Here is a 26,712-nt window from a genome sequence, read left to right on the forward strand (position 1 = left end):
TACAGGGGCAGTTGCTCCACTGTTCAGGAGTCTGATAGCAGAAGGGTAAAAAGGGTTTTTAAAGTCTGTTAATTCCTACATTTCACAGTTCTGTACCTCCGGCCTGAAGGTAGGGGTGTAAATAGTCCATGTTGGGGGTGGGCAGGGTCTTTGATGATGGAGTCAGCTCTCCTGGTTGGGTTTTTGAGGGTAGGGTTTCCACCTTTCAGAAATTAAAACAAGTGACACCCACCACAGCCCCAGATAGGCGAGTGGGGCACCCACAGCAGTGGTATGTTTTGTGTAAGTGTCTTTAGTCTGCTTCAGCAGACACCCTGCATCCTGAATGCAACACTGCATAGACAGTAACTCCCCTACGTTGACCAGAACCAACCATAACTACAGTATATTTTCACTCTATCTGTGTGTTTACATACTGCAGCCGTCACCCAGTCTGCATCTGCTTATTCAACAATGTGCCTCCATTCTGTCCACGCACCGTCTGTATCCTGAGACCCTCAGCACCTCTTCTCTATGATAGGAATCTGCTCTATAGGACACAGTATAAACACTCCTCCCCCCGGCCGTGTCCTCGGATTAACGCCACAGAGAAAACACAGCGGAAGAGTGGAAAAGTGGAAAATGTCCCTGCATCTGCTGCTCTGAACATGTACAGAAGGGCCTCTTCCTGAACTATATCTCCGCGGTTACTCAATCTCCTACACTCCCGCGGTGTTTGTTTTTCACCGCGAGGAGAAATAGTAGAACTTTGGGAGCACTTGGACGATCCATCAGTATCCCACAGCTGCTCTTCTTCTGGAGGGAATAAACCATCTTCTCATTGTTTTATCAGATAAAAGCTTTTTAATTCCCCACATTTTCAACATTCTGGCTATTTGGTTATAAAGTAATGAAGTGAGCTGAATAACGGCAACGAATCTCACGAGAAATGAAGAAAAAGTCCAAGTAAATATCAGATAGAGTTGACTAGAGTGTTAAAACAAACCAGAAGCCAAAGTTGTAAGCAGATGGACGTATTGGTGAACGGATACTACATTCTTACTATGTTACACAACTTGTTACTCGCGTGCACATCCAGCGGTGAGAGAGCAGTATCATCCATTACTTTGACAAATGTCTCTGGCCGCATGCTGAATTTCACGAACACATGGACTCTTTGAACTCCAGCTTTGGAGTTGAAGCAGAAAATCTGTTTGTTAAACGCTCATTCAGTTCGTCTCTGACTGTGTCTGCTGCCATTAACGGTTACAAAGACAGTTTACCATACATTTCAGAGATTTTATGCCTAAAACAAGCACCGGCTGCAACCAAACACTATCAAAGCTGCAGCTAGGAGATAATTTACTGGAACTGTGCAGTGCAGCAGTCGTAGAGATAGCATACCACAAAGTCATGTTATCCAGACCTTCAGGAAATAAAACAAAAATGCTTCGCTGATTTAAAGAAAAAAATGTCTCCTTGTCAGAATCCCCTCTTCTCGATCCTCCCATTCTTTCTGCTTCCCTCATGTTTATCTCTCCACTTCGCTTTGCTCCATTTCTTCTCATCTTTATCTCCTGTTTCGGTGTTTTTCTCCCAGTCCAACCATCTCTTTCAGAGTTATTCAGCATTTACTGCAAAGCGTCTGTTTTGAGCTGTTGGAAAATTTAAAACTACATGTAGATGAACATCAGACAGACTGGATGACGAGAAGCACACAAGAGATTCTGGCTCCAGTTCAGGCCAACAACAACACACGTGTGCAGAGTAGTAGCCATGGTAACGGCCAACTAGAAAAATACAACTGATGGAGATTATGAAAAGTTTTTTTTCCCCGCTTTGGCTGCACCAGTCTAACAAGTATGTATGTTTGTATTAATCATGGAAAGAGAACATTTATGTAATCAGTTACGATGTGAAGAAACTAAAGCAAATAACATAATAATTCATCTTTATGGCGTAGAAGGTTTTAGGTTATGGGAATATATGAGTCAGTCCACACAATCTAAGCCTGAAGTGATAAAAACTAATGAAGTCGTGATTACTTAATTTCATGTTAACTTGCAGTATTAAACGCAGTGATGAATTAATGGTTAAGATTCCTAAATATCATCTCTTTCCAGTTACAGATCATGTCTGAAAGTTAACGGCAGATCACCTCCGCTTGCACACGGAAGGAAAACAAAGTTATGGGTCATCCTGAGGCCACGTGAGCCTTGAAAACTGGCAGAATCCTCATTGATTAGAAGGATTATGTGCAGTTTTTGGATTGTCTTCCCTGCTACGACGAGACACTAGCTGCGTTTCCATTACATTTTTTTGGCAAAATAGAACCAATATTTCTAAGTTTTGAGATTTGTGGGTGTATAAACTGAACAGTTTTTAGCGCATAAACCGCAGTTCTCGTAAAATTAAGAATTGCAGTGAATGCTAGGTAGCCACGTAGCGTTATTTTGGGTTTTCTACTTGCTGCGGAGAATTTTCTACAGCTGTTCAAAGCTTTTCTCCCTCATTTTCTTTTCTAAAGATCTAAAATTCACAAGGGTGGGAAAGTCAAATTGAAAAATCAAATATCAGGATTTTTTACTTCACAATTTTAAAATCGATTTTTTTTTTTTTTTTTTTTGTTAATTTTTTTTCCCATAAGTAAAAATAACCGAGTATACCATTTCTGTCAGTTTTATTGTTTTATTGATCTTTTTACTTTTTTCTTGGGCATTATAGCAGCAGAATGATTTTAATTTTTTTAATCTACAAATTCAGCAATATCGAAAAATTGTAAGAATCACGATTTAAATCGACTCGGCACCCAAAAAATCGGAACTGAATCAAATCGGAACAAAAGCATATCGTCACAGCCCTAAAATTCACTGCTGTTTGTTCCGTACCACACCATCTTTACCAGAAATGAACTGGTCACAATCCCCCCATGTCCCGTTCAGGGACACGTCAGTGCAAAAAAAGTGTTTTAATTACAGTTTTGAGATATGTTTTGAAATCAAAACGACTGAAAAACCACTTCATGAGAGTGTAAAAACTTTTTAGCGATATTCGAGAATTTTTTCGAAATGTAGGTGGGTCCGTTAGTGCTTTTTTATTGCGATTTTGAGTTTTTGCATAATTCTAGGTGTAATGGAAACGCGCCTACTGACGTGGCCAAATAGCAAATATGGATTTTTAGTGGGGCATTCATTATAACTTTGTTGTTTTGTTTTTTTTTGTTTAATAATTAATGCTTAAAGCTATATTAGGTAACCTTGCTCAGAGAATTTTTATTTTCCTCTGGGTGAAGTGGTTCCTCGTCCTGATAGTAGTCTATACATTCTGTAATCATGAACAATAAGAAATATAGTTAGACCCCTCAATTTACTGTAAATCTGTAAAACTCTGAACAATCCAAACGTTCGGGCCTAAATTAAGTTGTTCATTTCTTATATTTTGTAAGCTTCTTCTCACGACTCCCCTCCTCCCCCTCCAGCAGTGCATACCTGATAGCCACACCCTGCATATAAACAGCGTGTTAGGATGAAAATACAAAGTAGTGAAGAAGAAACTCGGAAGGCAAACATGGCTGAGAAAATGCAGGAAGGCTTTACCGACCCGGCTCGGTTTATTTGCCTCCTCCTGCTAAACAGCCGAGAAAGAGAAAATCGTTGGTGGAAAAAGCTGCGAATAAAAAAGCCTCGGATCACGCAGGGAGCAGAACCAGAGGGGGAGGAGCCAAGACAGGGCGCCACTTTCACATCCTGCTAGCTCCCCAACATTACCTACTCCAGCTTTAAATAATGGAAATAATGTGTCAGTTCCACAGATTTATCCTCCTGTGTTGATGCATTCTTTGTGACGGCGCTGAAAGGAGTGTGATTTTGCTTATTTATAGTGTTTGGAAATTATCTAACACATAATAAAATAGTAAATAATTTCCTTGACACTTTGTTTTATTATAATATTTTGGACCTGAACTTGACACGACAACTCTTTCTGGGAACTTCATGTTAACATGGGGACCAAACTGCTGTCCTATCAGGTACAAAGTCAGTTTTAAGACAGGCAGTTTCCATTATATTTGCTACATACTACGCATACTAGGTAGTACACACATATTGTGTACTATGTTCGTCACAATCATGTAGTTTTTACAGTTTCTTCTTTAGAAAAACAGGAGTAAATAACAGCAAAGCTACATTTAGCTTGTTTAATGTTCATAAAAGAAACTTCCAAAATGTGCACTTTTGTGATTAATCTGACATATTGACTGAATTCATAAGCAGCTGACGCTGACAGGAATGTACAGAAGAAGAAAAGTAATCGCTGATCAGGTTAAAAAATGATCTACAAAGATATTAAAACATTTATTAAACATATTTTTTGCTGTTTTTAGTCCACTAAAGCTCATTGCATCATGGGCTACAGCGTGGAACAGATAAATTTAAAATGCAGTGTGTATTACTAGTGTTGTATATGTTTGTGAAAACAACTGTGTTTCTAGAGTCAGTCATGAGATCCGGCTACGTCTATTGCTATCTTAACACTCTGGGCATCGTCGGCGATGCCAGGGAACATGTTGTGTTTAATTGAGCATAGCTTTCCAACCATAAAAGATAGAAACGTACTTTTTTCCCCCTCTTAATCGGGAGACTCCGGGCTTTCAGACGGTAGTTCCGACATCACTGTAGCCCATTCATAGGTGATAAGTGTTGTGTCAAAATAGGTGTTCCAATCAGAGCCTTTGTCTTTGGCGTATGACACGTGTTTGTCCAATCAGAGCTGAAGATGCCTCCTTATTTTTGGAATAAAGTGTGATATTCTAATTTTCGCCTATTTTTTATTGTATTTTTATTATAATACTCTTTATTTCAAGCAAAGGCGTCTAATTTACATCGCAGTTTATGATATTTCAATTTGAAATTTAAAAAAAAACAAGGTATAGGACATTATGGGGCATTGAAAGGTGGTGTTTATTAGCATTTAAACTAAAATAAAAATGTCAGGCGAGGTTTATTTCTCTAAAATACCCTTGGTCCCCAGAGGGTTAAGACTCATGCCTGTTACATTCTTCTGGAGAAACAGAAGCAAGGCCACGTAAAACAACGACATTCTGGTCTCGCAGCCTGGTTTGGGGGTTCTTACAGCTTATTGTCCACACGTCCGCTGAGCTGAACTGTGTCCTTGTGGGGCGATGAGGAGAATGTGTGATCGGTCGGGTTTGAGTTGCGACTTCCGCATTCCCGCTTCAACGGATAGTTTTAATGAACGACGGATCGAGGTGATGAGAAAGAAGGAAATGGAAATGACAACCCCGTCCTGCCAAAGTTTCCTGTGAAGCATAAAGACGTTCGTGCAGCCTGGAGAACAGCAAAGTTCTTTTAGTTTTCGAGTTAGACATTCAGATGTTCATGTTAAGGTCAGAGTAAGGGTGTAGAGAATACACTGTGTCAGTGGGGGGTCCCCATCACATGTGTGTGTGTGTGTGTGTGCGCAAAGTGTGTGTGTGTGTGTGTGAGTGTGTGTGTGTGCAAAGTGTGTGTGTGTATGAGAAAGGGAAAGGACTGGGCTCTTAGCCAGAACAGGAAGTTATTAGTAGGTTTTTCTCCTCTTTTACCTGAACTCACCACTCACTTTCATTTTCTGGGGAACAAAAGCATTTTTTTCGCTTTCCTTCACACACACACACACACACACACACACACACACACAGCCCCCTTCTTTCTCTTTCTGAGTGTATTTAATTGCCACGTTGACCACAAAGTCCATTCCAAACCCCAGAGCTCTACCTCTACTCAGTTCAAACTCGACTCCCTCCTGAATCTGACGCGTGAAACTGAGCATGTGCAGACAAATACACACACAGAGAAAGAGCTCGCTTGCACACACAGGGGTCATGACGTATAAACTATAACAATGCATGCAAAACGGAAGGAATGCTTCTACAATATCTTGCAGATTTTGAAAGTACCCCTGACCTTCCATGTTGATCACTAAATCATACAACCTCATGCAAATTTCTTAGAAGACAGGAATGTATTTACTGACTCACGTTCTACGGCTGTTTCCATTAGAACCGTGCAAAACCCAAATATTGCAATAAAAGCTGGTTGTGGAGACATGCTGTCAAATAGCACTAAAGATATTTTATGCTCTCATGCTACGGTTTTTCAGACATGTCAATGTAGCCGTGCAATAGAACCGTTTATACGTCATATTAGGGCTGTGACGATATGCTTTTGTCCCGATTCGATTTAGATTTTTTGGGTGCCAATTTGATTTAAATGGCGATTCTCACAATTCTTCAATATTGCTCATTTTTGTAGATTAAAAACAAAATAAATGTATAAAACTTTATTTTTGCTCGTCATTTTTCTTGACTAGCAGCTGAAGACAGCAGGAGAGGAAACTGCAAAGAGAAAAATAATCGCACCCTTCCAGTTTTAAGATCATTGAAAACTCAGATCGTAGTTGAGATTAAAATCCGATTAATCGCCCAGCTCTACTATGATGTGGTCATAATTAACTGCTATTTAATCTGTGAATTTCTGTTTTTCTGTTTGCAAAGTTGTTTATTTTTAGATGCCCCTTTATTATTTAGGACTGTGCTCCAAATGTATGGTTTCTCATTACGTACGTCTTTGGCTCCTAAATGGCTAAATCATAAATCACTGGAAAAGTCTCACTCTGGTGTGTGGCGGGAAGTTTCTTCATGCTGCCGCTACCCTCTGAATCAATGCCTGGAGGTTGGAAGATTAGAAGTGAACATTTTAAAAGAGTCCATGGGCTATATCTGTGATACATGGAAATAAAAATAAATTAATGTATAAAAAAGAAATACTGATCCTATAATTCTCATCCAAACAAAAACTGAGATGTCCAGAGTCTTTTATTGCCACTGAATGCAGCATTTTTATTTTGTAAACCTGAATTTGTGGCTAAAAAAGTTTCCAAAACTGTGTTCAGCAGCATTTTTTCCCAGTTTTCTTCCGTCTGCCTCAGTTGGACGAAATCAAACTGAGAAAAGCTAGAAGATGGCGAGAGAGAGGGAAAAGAAGCGGAAGGAGGAGAAGGGGATCTACAGAGGGGCCAACAGGGAGAGATACTGAGTCATGAGGCTGACATCCACCCGTGGGAACAAGGGAGGAGAGGAGGAGAGGGAGGGGGAGGTAAAGTCTCTTTCGCGATCCTTCATCGAGCTTTTGATTAACAGGATTTGGAAGGAAATAAAGAAGTGAAACAATCCCTGAATTATGCAGAAGCTGGATGTAAGTAAGCTCAAAGCTAAATCCAAAACAGCAGCACGATGAACTGGAAAATAAGTCATTTTGTAAGTTTTCTCACTCACAAAGAACGGACAGGTCTCTGATTGCCACCGTAGGTAGACGCCCAGTCCAGTCAAATCATCTTGATGTTGAAATGAAATGAAATGAAAATACTTTATTAATCCCCAAAGGGAAATAATTACTATGCATCTTATTGTATGAAGTAATATAATCCAATGGCAAATAGAACCAAATATTTGGTACAGTAAACTTTGCCGTTACGTAGTCAGACGTTTCCTGTAGTTCTGGACCATGTTTGCAAACACTGCAGCAGGGATTGTGGCCCACTCCTCCATGCAGGTGTTTCCAGTTTTAGGATTTCAGCAACTTTAAAAGATTTTCCATCGTGTCCAAGGGCCTTATTTATAAATCTGTCGCACGCACAAAACCCGCCGTACGCCAATTATAGTCAACCTTTGGGATTTATAAAACATGACTTGGCAATAAAATGTCCCTCCCTCCACGCCAACTCTGACCCTGGCATACGCAGAAAATCTGGAGAAACGGGAAATGGTGACACCAAAGGAAGAAAATAAAAACCAAAGAAATGGTGTGAAATTTGAGATATTTGTTCAAAATCAAACAAACTTTCACACAGAATGTTGTACATTAACAGCATTTACAAAAATGAAGAGAATCCATGTTGGATATTGCTAGTCCACCACTAAAACATCAACCACTCAAGTATCTTCTGAAGCAAAGCAGTTCTACATGTTAGAAAAGTCAGATCACACAATAAGTCGTACAGATTAATTGATTAATTGCAATTGAAATGACGTGGTCATCCATCATTAGGCTGATCAGGGTGTTTCCCCCACCTGGAGACACAGAACATGAAGTGATGGTTGTATGTAAAATGCATTGTAAAGGCAGACAGTGGCTTATCTGTCCCTGCTGGTGGACATGGAGACCCTAGAGTCGAGCCCGGCACCTTCCAAAGGGAAATGATTGACAGGTCGGGGCAGCTTACACCGATTTCCAACCCAGAATCAGTTGGGAATCGCCGTGGTGTAGCGGCCATCGGGCAGATGAACTGCAGGCGGAGGTGCCTCGATGCCCAGGAGGAAACCTGTTGTACAGCTGTAAAGGTGTGCAGATAGTGGAGGTGCTACATAACATGGCACTAAATGGGAACATGTCATGTTTACCTGAGAGGATCTCAAACTCGTCCTCTCCTGTTGGAACCAAACGCTTCACGCAGCGTTTAAAAGTGATGCAACACATCTGAGGTGGAGAATTCTGATTTATTCACAAGTTTATGTTTTACTGTCATTTCTGTCAGGGAGGTGTTTATTTCTCTCCATCTCCTGCACCTCCTCCTTGATGGCAATTATTGTGTCATCTGCGAGGACACCGCAGCTAGGGCACAAGGTGGAATCACTGGCCTCCCCCTCTCCAACCCCAGTTGCAGCACTGCGACCCAACTGGGACACACAGGAACACCAGTACTTTACCAATTAAATAAACTGGAGTCAGAGACATCTCATATGTGTACATTTATTTCATAAAGTGAAACAAAGGAGCATCTGGCGCATTTGGTTCCAGCGTATCTCTGGACTTGTTTATTTTCCCCGCCAGCTTCTAATCTGCGGGAGTGGGCAGCGGCCCCCCCTTCCTCCCTGGTGAACATCCTCCTCTTGTGGATGAAGATGCGCTCTCTCCCTACATTTTATTGTCTGACCACTTTATTTTTCAATTTCTGGACGAGTCCAGTAATCTGATGAGACACGTTGACACCATGCCGACACTCCCCTGCCTTTCTGGCGATGGTCATGTCCATCCCGTGTCCACCAAATAAAATATTTTGACATTTTACAACATAATCTCTTAGAATTTCTACCTCATTCATTCATTCATTCATTCATTCACTATCCTAACCGCTTAGTCCAACGAAGGGTCGCGGGGAAGCTGGAGCCTATCCCAGCAGTCTTTTGGGCGAAAGGCAGGGTACACCCTGGACAGCTCGCCAGTCCATCGCAGGGCTAATAGAATTTCTACCTCAAAGTCCTAAAAATGCCTCTGTTTTGCTTTTTACCCTGCTGAACCACCATGGAAATGAGATCAATTAATATTTATCAGGGGCGTTCGCCTGACCTTTTATAGCCAACAGCTGTACCGGACAAGATGTCGCCTCACATGCGCAAAATTTAGTCTTGATCCGAAACAGACGTGGGAGGTGCGTGTGCACTGCTTTATAAATCGGGACGTTTTTTGGTGCCGCATTTCCTGTTTTCCTTACTTACACCACCTGTAATCATCGTTGCTACGCACAGTTTTATAAATGAGGCCCAAGGCCTGGAGGCTGGTCGGACCTTGAAATAGATGATACGGAGACATTACAAGTATCACTGTTATGCTAGAAGACCCAGCCGTGGCCCGTCTTTAATGCTTTTACTGAGGTTGTTGCCCAAAATCAGGCAATATGTGGTCCTATCCATCCTTCCCTCAAAACAGGGAAGTCGTCCCCTTTACAGAAAAGCCCCATTTATCGTTTTATACACTTTGATGTATGACATTATTATCATTCAAAGTCCTAGCAGATGTTAAACAATAAAACCCACACGTTTGTATTATAAATATATAGATTATTAAGTCAATACCAAGCAACAACCTCCGGTGGTTAAGAGTTAAGCCTGTGCAGAAGTGCCAAAATCTGCAGTTCTCCCCTCATCCACTAGGGGCTCCAAAACAGATCAAATCCCCATAGACTCCCATGTTAAAAGGACCAACTTCACAGCAGAAATAAACATGTTTACAGCCTGGTTCGAAAATCCATTTTCGATTTAATAGGTCAGGTTTACCTTCATAACAACTGTGGGAAGAGTTAATTTCTTTATAACTCATCTGTTTATGAGCAATTTCATCTCAAAATTAGGCATAATTAGGGACGTGTTCTTTTGATTGACAGGTACCCGATATCCCATTCCAGAAGACAGATTGTAGCACAACCATGGGTTTTAGCCGGCAAACAGTGTGATTTAGCTTTAGCCTGCTTACCTCCGTTAGCTGGTTAGCTCCTGTTAGCTCCGGGTCAGCTCGGTTAGCGCTTAGCTACAGGCTGGTCAGAAGTAGTGTGTACGCTCATTCGCTCTTGGTTGAAGACCCATAAAGCAAACTCTGGCCCACCTGGAAACCATATCTTGTTTCACTTGCAAATGAACGCTGGTTAGGTCTGTTTGTCATGTGAAAGCAAATAGACTATCCAGTGAACCAAGAACACAGGAAATGACATGGAGCGAGTCAAAGCGCAACATGTCGGATAGCTTCCTCCATCTCCTGCTGCTTATAATGGACAGATTGTTGTGAAAAAACACATTAGGTTTCAATCCTGATGCAAAAATAGACTATATTTGTTATTGCTCCATTGTTTACCTGCAGGGAACAGTGTTGCGTAGTACTGCAATGCCATTATCAGTTACTAATACTGTAACGTATAACTATTTAAATAAAGCGTGTTTGTCCGTTACTAGCTAAGTTAGTTGTTTTTGGGCAGCTGTACTGTTTAGAGCTGTGACATTGGCGCAACTGTTGGATCTGCTGGCCTGACTTAAATTAATGTTTAAAAATCAGTGTCTGAGCAGATGTTTCACCTTTGACAGCTAATACAAAACACCTTCACTTATAGCAGTGACTGAGGATGTTTAAATGTGCAATCATTTAACTCAGAAAAATCTTTATGGTCATAAAGAAGGCTTGTGATTTTAAAATGGCATTAAGAAAAAAAAGTCAACCTCAGCTTGACTTTTACATACTTGGGACACTCTTGTCCCACTCTGGGTCAACTGCAGCCATTAGGAAATGGTAGGAGATAAGTCCAGGATGAAAAAACTGAAGGGTGTTTCAGAGGACAAAGTCCTTAAGTTCAGGCGTTTCTGAGTGACAACTTCCAGACGAAAGCATACACATAAATGCACACACTCTCTGTTGCTATCATGCTTTCCAAAGCGATGACTGACATCCTCTTCCTCTCTGTATCAGCACGACTCCTCCCTTCTTCCCCAGGGGGAGGAAACCAGCTCAGATCCCTCTGGTATGTCTCTGTGTCGAGGTCCTGGAAGTGACTCTGACTCTTGTACAAACTCTGAACTGGATGGAAAAAATCCCCTCATCTGGGCCTGGAGCTTGTGTTTGAGATTGTGTTTTACTTCTTTTGGCAGGTGGAGGGGCGGGCGGGGGGGGAGAATTGTCAGTGGTTCTCACTGGTGTATATGCGTACAAGCATTTTTTCTGTCAATATGCACAAAGTTGGAAAGAGTAAGTTTTTCTGATCCCAGCAAATCTGAAAACCCTCCACTGTCTTAACCTAACCCCACCTAAAAACAGGTGGAAGTCATTTGAAACCATTTAATCTGCCTGAAACTGTATGTATGGAGCCACGCTGGAAAACAAGTCTGCTCCAAAACTGAACAAATAAAAAAATCAAGCACTGAGAATGGACAACATAACATAAACCTTGATACAGCAAGTTAAGTGGGATTGTAAGTTACAGATTTGTATGACTAGATGTTTGATAGTTTTAATAATTCAGCCTCAGAAAATTAAATCAAAGTTGTCCACGAAGATGCTTTCCACAAAATAGATTAACCAGTCCTGATGTTGCATTTAGTCTTAATATTGATGTGGATCGTCGCTTAAAACACAAACGTAAACCTTGTTACAGACAGCGCACACACTCATATTACACTGGTTTTCCCAAGCAGAAACATCTGCTGGACAAAGATGAAGCCTATGTGGAAGTGTCCAACACTGCAGTTCCCCCTTCATCCACTAGGGGCTCCAAAACAGAGCGAATCCCCATAGACTCCCATGTTAAAACGACCAACTTCACAGCAGGAATAAACATGTTTACAGCCTGGTTCAAAAATCCATTTTAGGTTTAATAGATCAAGTTTACCTTCATGACTCGTTAATTTTTTCTTTTATAACTCATCCATTTAGAAGTATTTATTCTTAAAATATGATACATTTTGTGTGATACATATCCAGCTAACAGCGAGGCTTAGCTTAAGCCGGCCTTCCTCCGTTAGCTTGTTAGCTCCTGTTAGCTCCAGGTTAGTTCTTAACCACAGGCAGGTCAGAGTTTGATACAGTAGATGTCAATCATCCACCCCTGACAGCCCCCCTGTCAGCTCTATCTCTTCGACCATTTTTGTATTTTTAGGGAAATGAGAGAGAGTTTATGTGCTACCATTGCTCAGATTGTGATGCCTACTAATAAGTACCAGAAACGTTGTAACCTCAAGCTTTGCTGAAGAAGAAAAGTCTCCAAACAAGTTTATTTCAATGGCTTATTGTATTCTTGCTTGATCTGAGATTGTCTTTTGTATGAACACACTCTTAATTCCAATTCCAGGATCATTTTCAGATGCTCAAATTCTTATTTGAGAGTTTATGAAGGCAAAAACAAAAACGAAAAAAGGCAACAAAACCAGAAAATAGCAATATGACAAAAATAACTTTTTTAAAAAAGGAGCAGGAAGAAACCAGTGCTTCTTTAATCCTACCGCTTCTCCACGACCCAATGAATTATAACCAATACCATCATTTTCACCAGAGTCACATTCATTATTAGTGATAACACTAAACTATGTTCAATAAAACATATTTAGATATGTTTCAACATTAAAACACATCTATATATCAATATAGTTATTCATAAAAGTTATTCATACAGTAAAACTTTAGTTGGGGATCATATTTCAGCCTAAAACCAGCTTGATTAATGGCATAAATTTCATTTAGTGGTGTGATTCAGTTCCTCAGCAGACTACTGGTGACTTTCTTCTCTTTGAAGCAACTAAAGTTTGTTCTAAAAGTCACTAAATTAGTCATAAGTCAGAGAAAATGTCACATTGGGGTCTGAAAACTCGAAATGTTGATAAAAATCCACTGAGTTAGCAACACTAGAGTTCCCCTGGTTGTGCTATTTGGCTAGTTTTAGCTAGTTTAGCTATAGCTAAACTGCACAACTAGACAAAGTTCTTCACAACTGGCAAACTTGGATATCTTTTTTTCACATTTATCAGGAATTAATACCCCTATAATTTATTATTCTGGTTTGGATGCTTTTCCATTGACACTTGGTTTCAGCTTCCTTTCAGTCTTTCAGCACAATCGTTTCCATCAAGTGCATATTTCAGATTCTTGCTTTGTAATCAGTTGAGAAAGAGCGAGCTAAAATTAATTGGCATCAGAAAAGCTAGTCCTTAAAGTTGATATTTACAAAAAGTCTTACATCACAAATATAAATGTAATTATACCATAACAGCTGGAGTCACGCTGCCCTAGAACACCCAAATCTTGACCCCATCTCACTAGTGGGTAACACATAAAATCAATCCCACTTCTATCACTCTACATAATAATACAATAACACAACCCACCACTATCCCCCCAAATGTGCCTTATTGTCATCAAATAAGCAGAGGAGAGAAAAATAACAAAGGTTCTTAAAATCAGCACAAAAGAAAACCCCCAATTATTCAACCTCATTACTGTGCAACATGTGCACGTGTATTCTATCTTTGTTGAGATAGTAGGAGGTGAAAAAAGACAGTAAGGCAGTAAAAAAAGAGGATGATGATGAAGGGCCAAGCAGCATTTATTGATTGTGTAGCTGTGTACTTCAGCCCACGTGGTGGTGATACAGTAAGAGCCCACACAGTTTAGGAGAAAGAAGAGTGTGGATCTGTGCATCAAACACGTTTGTGCTCATGTGCAGATATAACAATGTGAGCGCATATACACAAACACATGTGTACCTCTGTTAATGTTGCGCGGTATCCCAATACCAGTATATTCCACAATACTAGCACACTGAAACAAAAACAAATGGCACATTTTTTTCTTTTAACACAAAAGAACTGAAGTTTGCGAGGTCAGCGAGTGTGACGTAGTCGCCAAGGCGGAACTTTAACGTGAGGTGACTCCCACTCGAGGAGGAAAAACGTCAAGTTGTGTTTAGGGCTGCAGAATTAATCGGATTTTGATCGTGATCATGATTTTGGTGGCCAGAACTAAAACCTGATCATCAACGATATTTACATTCAGAACGCGAGCTCTGCTGCATGAGTCTCTGATCACTCAGGTTCTCAACCAGTAGTCTGCCAACCACCAGGGGGCGAACGTGTGATTAAGGCTTCATAAAGCTGCCTAAATACAAAGCGCACACATCTTTTACCAGCAGCCTGTTAAGTACCGTTGGATTAGTTGGACATTTGAGGTCCGCATTTTTCCCGTTGCAGGTAAAACGGATTGTTTTGATTAAACAGCTGATTGACGTGATAAGACATACAAACATTTTTACAACATGCGGCACTAAAATACACAAATACGCTTCTCATGGAGGATGTAACAAGTTTTAGATTGATGGGAGCAAGTTATACCGAGAATGGAAAATACAGCTGCATCAAAACACTGGATAAGAAATATGAGATCCCTTCGTGGAATTATTCCTCCAAAGGGGTGTTGCCTGTGCTGTATGAAAAATGACAAGGGAATAATCAGGGATATATATATATATATATATATATATATATATATATATATATATATATATATATATATATATATATATAGAGAGAGAGAGAGAGAGAGAGAGAGAGAGAGAGAGAGATATCAGAGAAAGTTGCCAGGTATGTTGTTTAAGAGTGGTGCATACAAAATACATGTTTTTCCAGTGATTAATAATCGTGATTACAATACTGCTCAAAATAATCGTGATTATTATTTTGGTCATAATTGTGCAGCCCTAGTCGTGTTGCAACCAAACAGACCAGGTTAGAGAAAAAAACAATTCCTTAATTTTCTGGCAAAAACCGGCCACTTTTCCCACACATAATAAGAGGCCGGTTTTGGATTCAATGAAAGATTTCAATGAAAGAAGCTGCATGAAACAGACATCATCCACCATTCCTGGTTCCAGTAAACCAACCCTGGTTCCAGTAAACCATCCCTGGTTCCAGTAAACCATCCCTGGTTCCAGTAAACCATCCCTGGTTCCAGTAAACCAACCCTGGTTCCAGTAAACCAACCCTGGTTCCAGTAAACCATTCCTGGTTCCAGTAAACCAACCCTGGTTCCAGTAAACCAACCCTGGTTCCAGTAAACCATCCCTGGTTCCAGTAAACCAACCCTGGTTCCAGTAAACCATCCCTGGTTCCAGTAAACCATCCCTGGTTCCAGTTGTGTTCTCTTATTGTGAATCACAGAACCAGCAGCAGGAAAGTATCTCACTGGCTGAGTGAGATGTGACAACTTTGGTTTGGAAGTACTCCTGCAGAGCTTCACAAAAATAAGAAACAAACTTTTTTTTTTTTAAATTGCATGACCCATCTGCAGTGAATAAAATCTGCCTGCATAATGTTTGATCTAATTTTTACCTGCAAAGCTGTACCCCCCCTCCAACGCCCCAGCAGTTTGGTCACTTGAGTTAAGTCCAGTTTTAACACGTACCAAAGGTGTGAAACTTTGGGAAATCCCAACCAATTGCAGAGTCCCCCGGACTATCCAGATGTGATTTGAATGCCTCCTAAAGAAAAAACAAGTTGTGTTTTTTTTCTTTCCTCCATCCAGCTCTACATCTGGTCTGTGTTTAAAATCTTTCTCTTTCTGTATTATAATACTCTCTCTCACACACACACACACACACACACACACACACATACTGTCTGCCTCGTAAATTCATGTTCACAGTCAGCTTGTCTCACTATTTTGCCCATTCTTCAGCTGTAATGGAAATAAAGAGAAAGTTTGTGTAGAGCTTGCAGAGATCCCGGAGCTGGTAGCTAAGGTAACAGTTTCCCACCATGCATCTGGACATTTCTATATTATTTCAACCCTGATGTCAAAGTTTATAGCTATGCTGCGGCATGTGTGCACATACTGGAAGCATCTGTGGAAGTTGTACAGTCAAAACTGGGTCACTACTTAGGTTATCATATAGCTCTGCCGAGGATCAGCACTGACTTGGGATCAACTATAACATAGTTATAACAGTCTAAAAAGTTATATTAACACCGCTTTTTAATCAATAAATGTGAAGTATTTTGCATTTTGTAAATGAGTCATTGCAAAAGATGGAACTACAAGAGACAACAATGTAAAAAATATGGCTCAAGTTCAACTACTAATTAATGTTTTTTTTCTGTTAAACATCAAACATCAATGTCCTGTTGAGCTTCGTGATCCAGCAAAACTCTGCCACACTAAAGGGAAGAGATGGTGTCTATGTAGCACTTTTCTAGTCATGTTGACCATTCAAAGCTCTTTTTACATTACCAACTCATAAAGCGCTTCTTAGTTTTGACCTGTCAGGCTTGATTTATCTATCACACACATTTATACAAAACCAGTAGACACATCAGAGGTACCACTACTTCCATTTCCAAACTTCCAACTGGCAGCAGGCCACCTTTCCTCCAGAGGAACAGCCACTCTGGTTTAAGCCTGGACGATTACATGCCATCTAAACCACTCCATACCGTAAGCTGTCATCGCTAATGGTGCGTTTTTATGTTCTTACAACGACGGAGCCGTTCACAGAGGAAAACTATGAGCTTTTGGAAGCATTTTGGATTTTAAAATGTATCATAAGAAGCAGAAGTGTTCCTCTCTAACAAATTTATGAACTCCTCTAAGAGCTCAACATCCAGGAGAAGTTGTGGCGGCATCACGTGTGCAAACCATCATACAACTGCCTGCTTTTCAGTACAGTCAGTTTAAACTGGTTCGAAGGCAGAAGCTTGTGAAAAATACTACATCAAGATATGCAGATGATTGGCATCATTTAGGGAGAGGGGGTATAATGAAGGAAGAAAGGGCGCATTCACACCAGGATAGTCCAGCAGACTTACTGGGCGACCCAACTGGGCGAGCAATGCCAAGAAATGCCACACTTTTACTTTACAATCCAACACCGTTGTTGTGTTCTGGACTCTTGTATTTACTGTTACAGAGTTTTCGGTGGATAAAACTGCAAAGATTTGACAACAGCCGAGTCAAATCTTTGATGTAGATGATGTAATCTTTAACATCATCTTGCACTCTTACTTACACTCAGACCCATTTTACCCCCAAAAAGCACAACAGTAGACTTCCATGTCACGTTTGTGCAGCTGCAGGTTTATAATTCATTTGGTCTGTACAAGCAAAACCTGTTTCTGGTAGAACGTCAGAATGTCAGGGAAGACACATAGGTTACATGCACCAGATTACAACACTTTGTGTTGTGCACACCTGGGTGTGTCATTAAAGTTTAACTTTCACTAAACACCTGGCAAATGGACTACTTCATTCCTGGTTTTATTTGTGTTTTCCCTGCAGGAAGATAGTCGTCATTCTGCATGGAAACATGTAAACAGAACCTTAGTTTGCTTTCACACTGCCGTTTTCCCAAATGAACCAACCGCCTGGACGTCTGCTGGCTAGGTGCAATACTCCCCAAAACAACCACTAAGCAAGGAACCACTGAAACAACCAATGAAAATACAACAGGAGAAGAAATAAATCTGCCTTTGGGATTAGCCACTACCAACAACAGTTAGTTACACAATGTTTTTTTAATCCAGAATGAATAATTCCGAAATTAAATCATTCCGAATTGTCTGGTTGGGAAGGCTTCTGATTGGACAGGAGGCGTGACGTACTTACGTCAACCAAAAATTCCCTTCCTGCTTCTCGTCTTTTCAGTTGTAACTTGAAAAACTTCATAACAAACTAGCAGTTTCGCTGCTAGTTTGATTATAATTTTGAAGCACCAGCTCGACACGAGCATACTACTTCACTTCTTTTCAGCAGCTGAGAAAGAGAAGGAAAATATACAACGTGTGCGTCATCAGGACGGGACGAGGTAAGGAGAATACGCGGAACGATCGGAATTATCGGAGATTTACGTGACAGAGTTATTAATCAGTTCGGATTTAAAACGTGATTTGCATTAGGAATCAGGTGTTTACATTGTCATTTTTCATGAGTTTAGAGCAGATTTCACTTTTATTTCCAATTAAACAGGAATTAAAACTCCCATGTAAACGTAGCCACTGAAGTGACACAAAGTTTATTCAGTTTCTGTGTTTCTTTGATATTAAAACCAAACCTGCACAATAAGTTGTTTGAGCATCATCATCTCAATTTACATTAGGGCTGTGATAATATACTTTCATCCCAATTCGATTTGATTCCAATTTTTTGGGTGCCGATTCAATTTAAATTGCGATTCTCACGATTCCCCAACATTGCTGATTTTTATAGATTAAAAACAAAAAAAATGTACAAAACTTTTTTTGCTCGTCATTTTTCTTGATTTCAATTTGGAAAAAACAACTCAGCAGCCAGACCATCATTCTGCTGCTATAATGTCCAAGAAGACAAGTAAAAAGATCAATATAAGCACTGAAAAATGACACAAATTTTATAATGGATTATTTCTACACTGCAAAAACTGAAATCTAAGTAAGATGAAAAATCTTCAATTGAGTATACATATGCTTGTTTTTTTAAAGGTAAGATAATTCTTTGTTTTACGCCAGAGAATTCCTCTTGTTTTAAGAGTATTTTTACTTGTTTTGGGAAGTCTTGACAAGCCAAATTTTCTCGTTCTGTTGGCAGATCATTTATCATATTTTAATCAACATTTACGTAATTCTTGTATATTTTTTCTTGTTTTTTAAGGCTGAGTTTTTGCAGTGTATTTATTTGCAAAACAAAAAGATTTTTTTAACAAAAAAATTTTTAAATTGTGCAGCACAACATAAAGTGCCTTTCAAGTCATCTGTTGAAAATTCCTGTAATTTTTTTTTTTTTTCAAAATCACAATATGTATATCGCAGGGTTAGAAAAAAATCAAAATGTAACTTTTTTTTCGCAGTATCCTGCAGCCTAGTTTAAAACCTAAAGCAGTGTCCAGTATGTGCACCAGGAGAGGCAGCAAGCAAGATCCAATACGTCACTTCATGACGTTTCCTACATCAGGGAACCCCAACGCTGGTCGCCGAGGACCAGGGTTGGGGATCCCTGTCCTACATCGCTGCCTCTCTTGGGTCCACTGGTCTGTTTGCTTTCACACTTCAAGCAAACCAAAGCAGGGTTCATTTGCAAATGAACCAAAGACCCTTTGTTTTCAAACGGAGCAGTGATCACTTCTTTGGTCCACGCCAAAATGCGAATCCGTGTTTACACTCCAAACAAACTCTCCATGGTAGTGGACCAGATTTTATTTGACGTGGACCAAAGAGCACCATCGTGGCTACACCCTAAATTCTAAGTCGTACAGTTTCCTCAGGTATTACAGCTGTACGACATCACAGAGGAAATGGTTACAACAAAACTAAAGAACACCTTGATCTAAACCTCAGACCCCACGGGTCTCTCATTCCGGTCCTGGAGAGCGACCATCCTGCAGGTTTTAGTGTTTCCCTTCCCTTCCCATCCCACTTGACTCAAATAAAAAGGTTTCCCAACAAATTGTTGTCATCTTCTTCACATGTCTGGTAATGAGCTGGTGATTTGGGTCCAGCGTGTTGCAGCAGGGACCTGCAGGATGGTAGCCCACCAGGACCGGAGTTGGAGACCCCTGAAGTCTCCCTGAAACTCACAGCTCACTGTATTTTTAATGAATGGAGACTTTATATTTATTGTGAACAACTGAAAAGGAGTTACACAATACTTTCCAAGATGTGTGTTTATTAATAATTTATTAGAACTTCATCAAGTCTATAGATTGTTTAATCATCTCAGTTTAAGGGGAAAAAAAACTTAAAGGAAATCCAACTGCTAAAAGATTTAAAGAAATTAATCACTCAATCATTCAACCCTGTTCGCAACTTATAAAATCAAAACCAGTCGTGTTTTTTGATTAAACTGATGTCTGAGAGGAAAACGCCTTGAAAACTATCAAAAAAAAAGTTTCTAAAAGTTTTTGAAAAGGAAAAACTAATAATAAAAGTACTTAGTAGCACCTAAATGTGGCTACCTTAAGCTGCTGCAAAGGCACATATGTGTCTAGATTCACTGTCACGCCCATTTCTTGCTGTTATGTGACTTAAGGTTCAAGTTTCCACATCACATCTGTACAAACTGTAAGCTGCACCCACGTCTTAAAACCAGATCTACACCGAACACTGACCAATCTGGTTCCTTTTGGAGGACAAACTCTGCAAATACAACATAATAAAACCTCCAACTTCCATGTTTTAAAAGACTGAGAGGGGAAGTGAGTGTCTCCAAAAGCAACACAAGCCAGTGTCAGAGCAGAGCAACGAGAAAAGAAACGTGAGAGTTGCGGTTGGGAGACAGAGGACAGGAGGACAACAGTGTCAGGTCAAAATGATTCAACTCCAAATCACGCACGACATCTTCACGTTCAAGTTCTCCTCTCCACGCCCTCCAAGTGCTGCCTTCAGGAGCACCTAGTAAACCAGAAAACCAAGCACCTGTCTTAAAAAAACACACAAAAAGTTGACTAGTTAAGTAGTAATGGGACCTCACGTGGCCAAATCTCACCGGACTGTCATGCGCACGAGCACCACCTTCCTAAAAGTCACGTCTCAGCAACTTTCTCAAACCTTTCAAGGTAAAATATTATTCTTTTATTATAAAATCCAAACTTGTGATCCTGCAACAACAACTCTATGTTTAATGTGGCTGGAGCATGGCGCGTGCAGCGTTCCACCTGCAGCCACACAGAAAAGCGTGACTGTAACCTGACACAGTCTGACACCCAAACAAAACCTGTTCCAACTCTCATCCTGCAGCTGCAGGCCACGCAAAGTGACTCCAGGTGTGTTTTTCTTCAGCTCAGAAGGTTTTTTACGTCCTCTTACTTCTCGGTGGAGGCTTGCTGACCAGGTCGGCGACGCGCCTCTGCAGCCGGACCACCCTGCCCTCCAGCGCGCCGGACCGGTGGCACATGGACACCAGCTCCCCCTCCAGCTCCTCCAGGATGCTCACCGAGTGCCGGGACAGATCCGAGAGTTGCCGCAGCACCGAGCTCAGGCTGAAGCCGCACACGTCCGCCAAGTCCCCGAAACCGTCCGCGTACGGGCTCCTGCTGTCGGGCTTGCACACATCTTTGGGAAGTATGATGCGTTTACAAAAAGGCATATTTCTCTCCCCCTCCGCGCGCGCACACGCAATAAAAATATGACAACAAACTCCTCAGAAATGTCAAGTTATATTCCCGTGGTGCTTCTCCCTGCGGGCGGCGCACAGACTCATGCTACGGGGCTCCTGGAGGAGGAGAAACTCCGCCGCTGCCGGAGAAGCTTGGAGCGCGTTGCGCGTCGCGCGCATTCATGCTTTTTCAACGCGAGGAGATGTTTTTCTTCTTCTTTTTTGGGTGAAGAGAGACTCCGGACTGTCGTAGGGATTGTTTGGAAAAGCAGAGACTGCAACACGAGCAGCATCCGGTTTACGCTTCAGAATAAAAGCTTTATGTTTTAGTTTCTGTTGAAGTGGATTTTTAACTTGTTCTGCGGATTGTAGACATCTCTTCCTCATGGATATATGTAGACTGTCAGTTTGCATGAACTATAACGTCTGGATCTTTTAAAAAAAAGAAAAGTTAAATCATCAGAGATGTATACAAATAAACTTTTTTTTTAAATTCTAAAAAGAGATTGTTATTTTAACAGCTTTAAGCTAATTTATTTACTCTGGACTATCTTTATCTTAATTTTAACATGCAGTTTTATTTATTTATGTATGTTCTCATTTGCGTTTTGGTTCTTTTATTGCGTTTTATTAACCGCATTTATGCTTTTATTTTGAAGACATCCATCCAAACGTCCGGCGTAACTTTGTGCGTCTTGACGTGACGACATGGAGCGCAACAGTCTGGTGTTTCCTGACGGGGGAAAAAAAAAAGAAAACGCTCCTGGAGGATGAAGTGAAGATGAAGACAAGTGAGGAGAAGAGATGAGGAGAACCTGGAGGAGGTTACAGAGGTGGATGCATGAACTTCATGCGCTGGTGCACGTGACTGCGCTCCCACGGGTGCCTGCGCGGGAGGTGAATTACTGACAAAAAAAATAAGTTCACACCTTCAAAAGGTCGTCCTCTGCTTAACGTGGATCAAAGAAGGACTCACGCTCAGTGTGATGTTACAACACATGATGTTGTGTTGTTGCACCACTCCTCCTTTAAAACAATGAAAAGGTGGCGCTGAGAACAGTTTGGTAGCAAACTATTCCTGCAAACAAAGAGTAGGTTTGTATCTTCTGTTTTATTTACAGCTGGAACTTTGGATGATGGTTTATAAAGGTAATTTATGCCCATTTTTGAAGACAGATACGCAGATAGACAGACACTTTTGTCTCCCACGTTATTTACACGCGTAATGCGGTCCACATTCAAGGACTTTGCAGGTCTGTTGCAAACAGAGCAATACCACCTGTAACCACAGGGGGCAGGCTTGAGCTAACACAAAACCAGGAAACAAACCAGAGAAGAAGAAAGGGGTCAGGAAGAAGCAGAAGAAGATGACAAGGGAAACCTCTGTAGAGATGCGTTGAACATATTGACAGTGGCAAACATCTTTATAGTGGTGCGTTACGGCCCCAAACTGGTGTCTGAAACTGACATCGGAATTTGAGAGGGAAGTCTGACCTCAGCTCTGTCCCTGAGTGGATAAATTGACTTAACAACAATGGTAATGTCGAACACACATGGAAGTATGAAGGCAGTAAATAGACAACATTTGAAATTAAAGCTGTGGTAGGTAATGTTGGGAAGCTAACAAGGTGCGAAAGTAGCACCCTGTCCTGGCTCCTCCCCTTCTGGTTTTGCTCCTTGCGTGATCCAAGTCTTTTTTTCTGACCTCCACAAAGGAGATTATGTTTTTACCGATGTTTATCTGTTGTGTTCAACGTAACTCAATAAGTTATGGATGGATTCCAGGGACTTTTTAAAGACCTTGACAGAGATTTGCGCTCTCCGGGTGCTTTTCTAGTTTGCAGCTTTTTCAACCAACAATTTTCTCTTTCTCGGCTGTTTAGCAGGAGGAGGTAAATAAACCGAGCCGGTCGGGAAATCCTTCCTGCATTTTCTCAGCTATATTTGCCTTACGAGTTCCTTCTTCACTACTTTGTATTTTCATCCTAACACTCTGTTTATATGCAGGGCGTGGCTATCAGGTATGGAGGGGGAGGAGGGGAGCCGGGAGAAGAAGCTTATAAAATATAAGAAATGAACAACTTCAATTTGGCTCGAACGTTTTGATTGTTCAGAGTTTTTACAGATTTACAGGAAACTGAGGGGTCTAACTATATTTCTTATTGTTTATGATTACAAAATGTATAGACTACTATCAGGACAAGGAATCACTTCACCCAGAGTAAAATATAATGTCTCAGACCTAATGAAGCTTTAACATAAATATATTCAGTATCATCACATGAATCTCCTCAGAAAGAAACAGAGAAATGGAATCCAAGCAGCATGAGCAGCTTAATTTTCAGTTTTTATAAAAATAAATGAACAAGTTGAATTAGTTCTGTTAAAGGATACATGTCTGAACAGTAAAAAAATAATGGGACAATTACTCCCCCAAGAAATTTGTGAATCTTATAATGTTGTCATGGTACTTACATAGTTACTTTTTAGTAACTGTAACTATAACTAGGAATTATAGTAACTTGTAATTTTAATTACTTGATTTTTTAAAGTAGCATGCCCAGTGCTGATTGTGACACTGACAACTGAAAAACTGCCAGAACTGACATTTACATGAAACACGTCTTTACCTAATTCCTCTTTAGAGCAGTGGGTTGGGAAGGGTTCTGATTGGACAGAGGGGTGCACGTGACGTATGACGTATACTGTAAATAAACAAAGTTCGCCCCCTCCTTCTCGCCTTTTCAGTTGTAACTTGTAAAAACTACATAAGTACCAATTTTGCCGCTATTTTTATTATAAATGTGAAGTAGCAGCTCAACACGAGCATACTACTTCACTTTTTACAGCAACTGAGAAGGAGAAGAAAGATAGAGCACCGAACACGGGAGGCAAAACAACGCGAACCAAAACAGTGGGACAGGACAAGGTAACGAGCATGCTCAGTACAACCGGAATTAACTTAGAGCGGAATTAAGGTTTACATGACAGAGGAATTAAATAGATCAGAATTCAAATGCGAATAAACCAGACACTTACATCGGAATTAAGTTTAATTCAGAATAGAAATTAGCATTAGGAATTAAGTGTTTACATGGTCGTTTTTCATCAGTTTAAAGCAGATCAACTTTTATTTGGAATTAAACCGGAATTAAAACCCCCATGTAAACGTAGCAAATGACAGTGTGCTGAGATTGTTTGGCACAATGTGATTGCCGTCTCCAGGCTGTAGCTCCTGCTGCTCATATCTTACTGCATAGTGAAGTTTTTGATCAACGGTAAGATAATTAAGTCCCAAACAAAGCTAAAAGATCATCATTTAAGAAAGTAAATGACATTCCTCCTATGTATAATTCTGTCTTTGCTGCGTGCAGGTGAGAGCATGGTCGAGGAACTCAGAGGAATCACATGATTTCAGAGAAAAACTAATTAAATAAATGTTCTCTTTTCAAGTGAATGACATTTCCTGCCACTGGGAGGAGCTTCATCTCCTCAAAGATCTCCTTTACCGGGGGAAGACAACGCGGTCCTAGAGAGTCGCAGTCCTGCAGGTTTTAGACGTTGACCTGTTTCAACTCACCTGAACGAGTCACTAAACAGAACTTGTGAAGCTGTTGGATCCATTACGTCTGAATACGTTGTATTAGAGTGGAGGAACATGGACAATCTGCGGCTCACACTTCTTAGTTTTAAGGCCGGCCGTTCTCGAGGATCAAACTGCTTTATGCACCAGACCAAATGCGATCATTCTGTGGTCCATTTCCTCTATCGTCCAGTTGTACTACTGTGTTTATGTGTGTATAAAAACTGCATTAACCACAAAATATAAAGCTTTTCTGACTTTTGTCTTTCCTGATGACAAACCTTGAACATGAAAGGTTTTAGTATTGTATCTTCACATGCACATAAGCTGGATTCTCATTGCAGCACCATGAAATTCCTCCACCTTTTCTGTAGCTCCATGACATTTTCTATCGGGAAAAAGACAATAAGAGGTCTTTGTTCAGATAACTCAAACATACCCTGAGAGATGGAGCTCATGTCCACTGATCTGGACATCACTCACACCATGTACGCACGTAGCCGGGTTTTTGTCAAACCAAATTTCTTGCCCCCTCCACATGACTACACCTCGTTTTTCAACAAATCCATCCACACATATCCACATAACCGCATTGTTAAGCACATTCATAAGCATATCAAACCTTTAGGCGGCAGTGGCGCCTCTAATCCTATCCAATCAGAATAACCTTCCATCTCACATCACTTCCACAAAACATAAAACATGCCTTAAACGTCATGGTTTGGTGGCGGAATAATTTCCCTTAATCTCATCCTTGCGCTTAGTCGTCTAAGTGACTGACGGCAGTGTAAAAACACACACAAAGCACCTGGACAACTGATAACTTTAACATAGTTTTGAGGATGTCCATGTGACGTTATTTTTGTCACAAAGAGCGACATTTAAAAAACCTAAAAATATTTGTCCACATGCAGACATGCAAACCGAGTATTCGCACATCTTCACTTTGGTCCAAGGTTTTTAAAAGTATAGTTTTTGAGTGCATAAATCTGTGTTTTCATGTGGATGATGGGCAAAATCAGAGAAAAATGTTATTAATCCAATAAACCCCGGCTGCAGCCTGGAGAATGGGGCAGGGCTGGTTATTGGGCAGGGTTGGATGCCCAATGGGTGGCTGGATGTCAAATGGGTGAGAGTTAGGGTTGGGCTTAATCCAATCAAAATTTTGAGGGAGCAGGGTTGGACGTCTAACCCCGCCCAATATCCAACCCCGCCTCATTCTCGAGGCAAGCCGTAACCATGGCTGTGTCTCAGTCAGCGCACTAACACTACTTCGCGCACTATGTTTCAGTGCGTAGTGCGTTTACACTGACTTTTGTGCAAAAAACTCAGTGCACTGAAAGTACCCGGATGCTGCCCTAAACCCGCCCATAAATGCAGTGTGGAACGATTGACGCTTCGCACACTAAATCGACGCCATTTTGCTGACGTAGCGGAAGAGGATGGACTTTCCATCAGTTTACCAGGTAAATAATGGCGGAGTTTAACGCCGGTCCAGGCGGGGATTCATTTGTATAAATGTAAGTATTAAATTATTCCGTTATGATTGTGATGTATACTGCAGCCTGCTAATCTATCCCTGACGACAGTTATGGATCTGACCATTTGTCAGACTCGGTGGTTAGCACCGTAGGTTAGCACACTGTTAGCTGTTTTTATCCGCTGTATTGGACGTATACAGGTTATATGTGTGTTAAATGATGAATGTTATAGGTTCTGTATGTTCATTCA

At 40.7% G+C, this 26,712-nt stretch overlaps 1 protein-coding gene across 1 annotated transcript in view; it reads right to left on the reverse strand.

The window, feature by feature from the left end:
- The window catches only part of nhsl2 (NHS-like 2), a gene marked incomplete at its 5' end in the record, with an annotated part of 184,366 nt that extends 162,977 nt beyond the window's left edge, over positions 1-21,389 (reverse strand). The window contains one exon of the mRNA XM_079258108.1: positions 21,110-21,389. Coding sequence (XP_079114234.1) covers positions 21,110-21,389 — 280 coding nt within the window. The remainder of the gene's footprint in view (positions 1-21,109) is intronic.
- Between the last annotated feature and the right edge of the window lie 5,323 nt (positions 21,390-26,712).

The sequence above is a fragment of the Telmatherina bonti genome (assembly GCF_933228915.1).
Source record: "Telmatherina bonti genome assembly, chromosome: 18".
Taxonomy (NCBI): Eukaryota; Metazoa; Chordata; class Actinopteri; order Atheriniformes; family Telmatherinidae; genus Telmatherina; species Telmatherina bonti.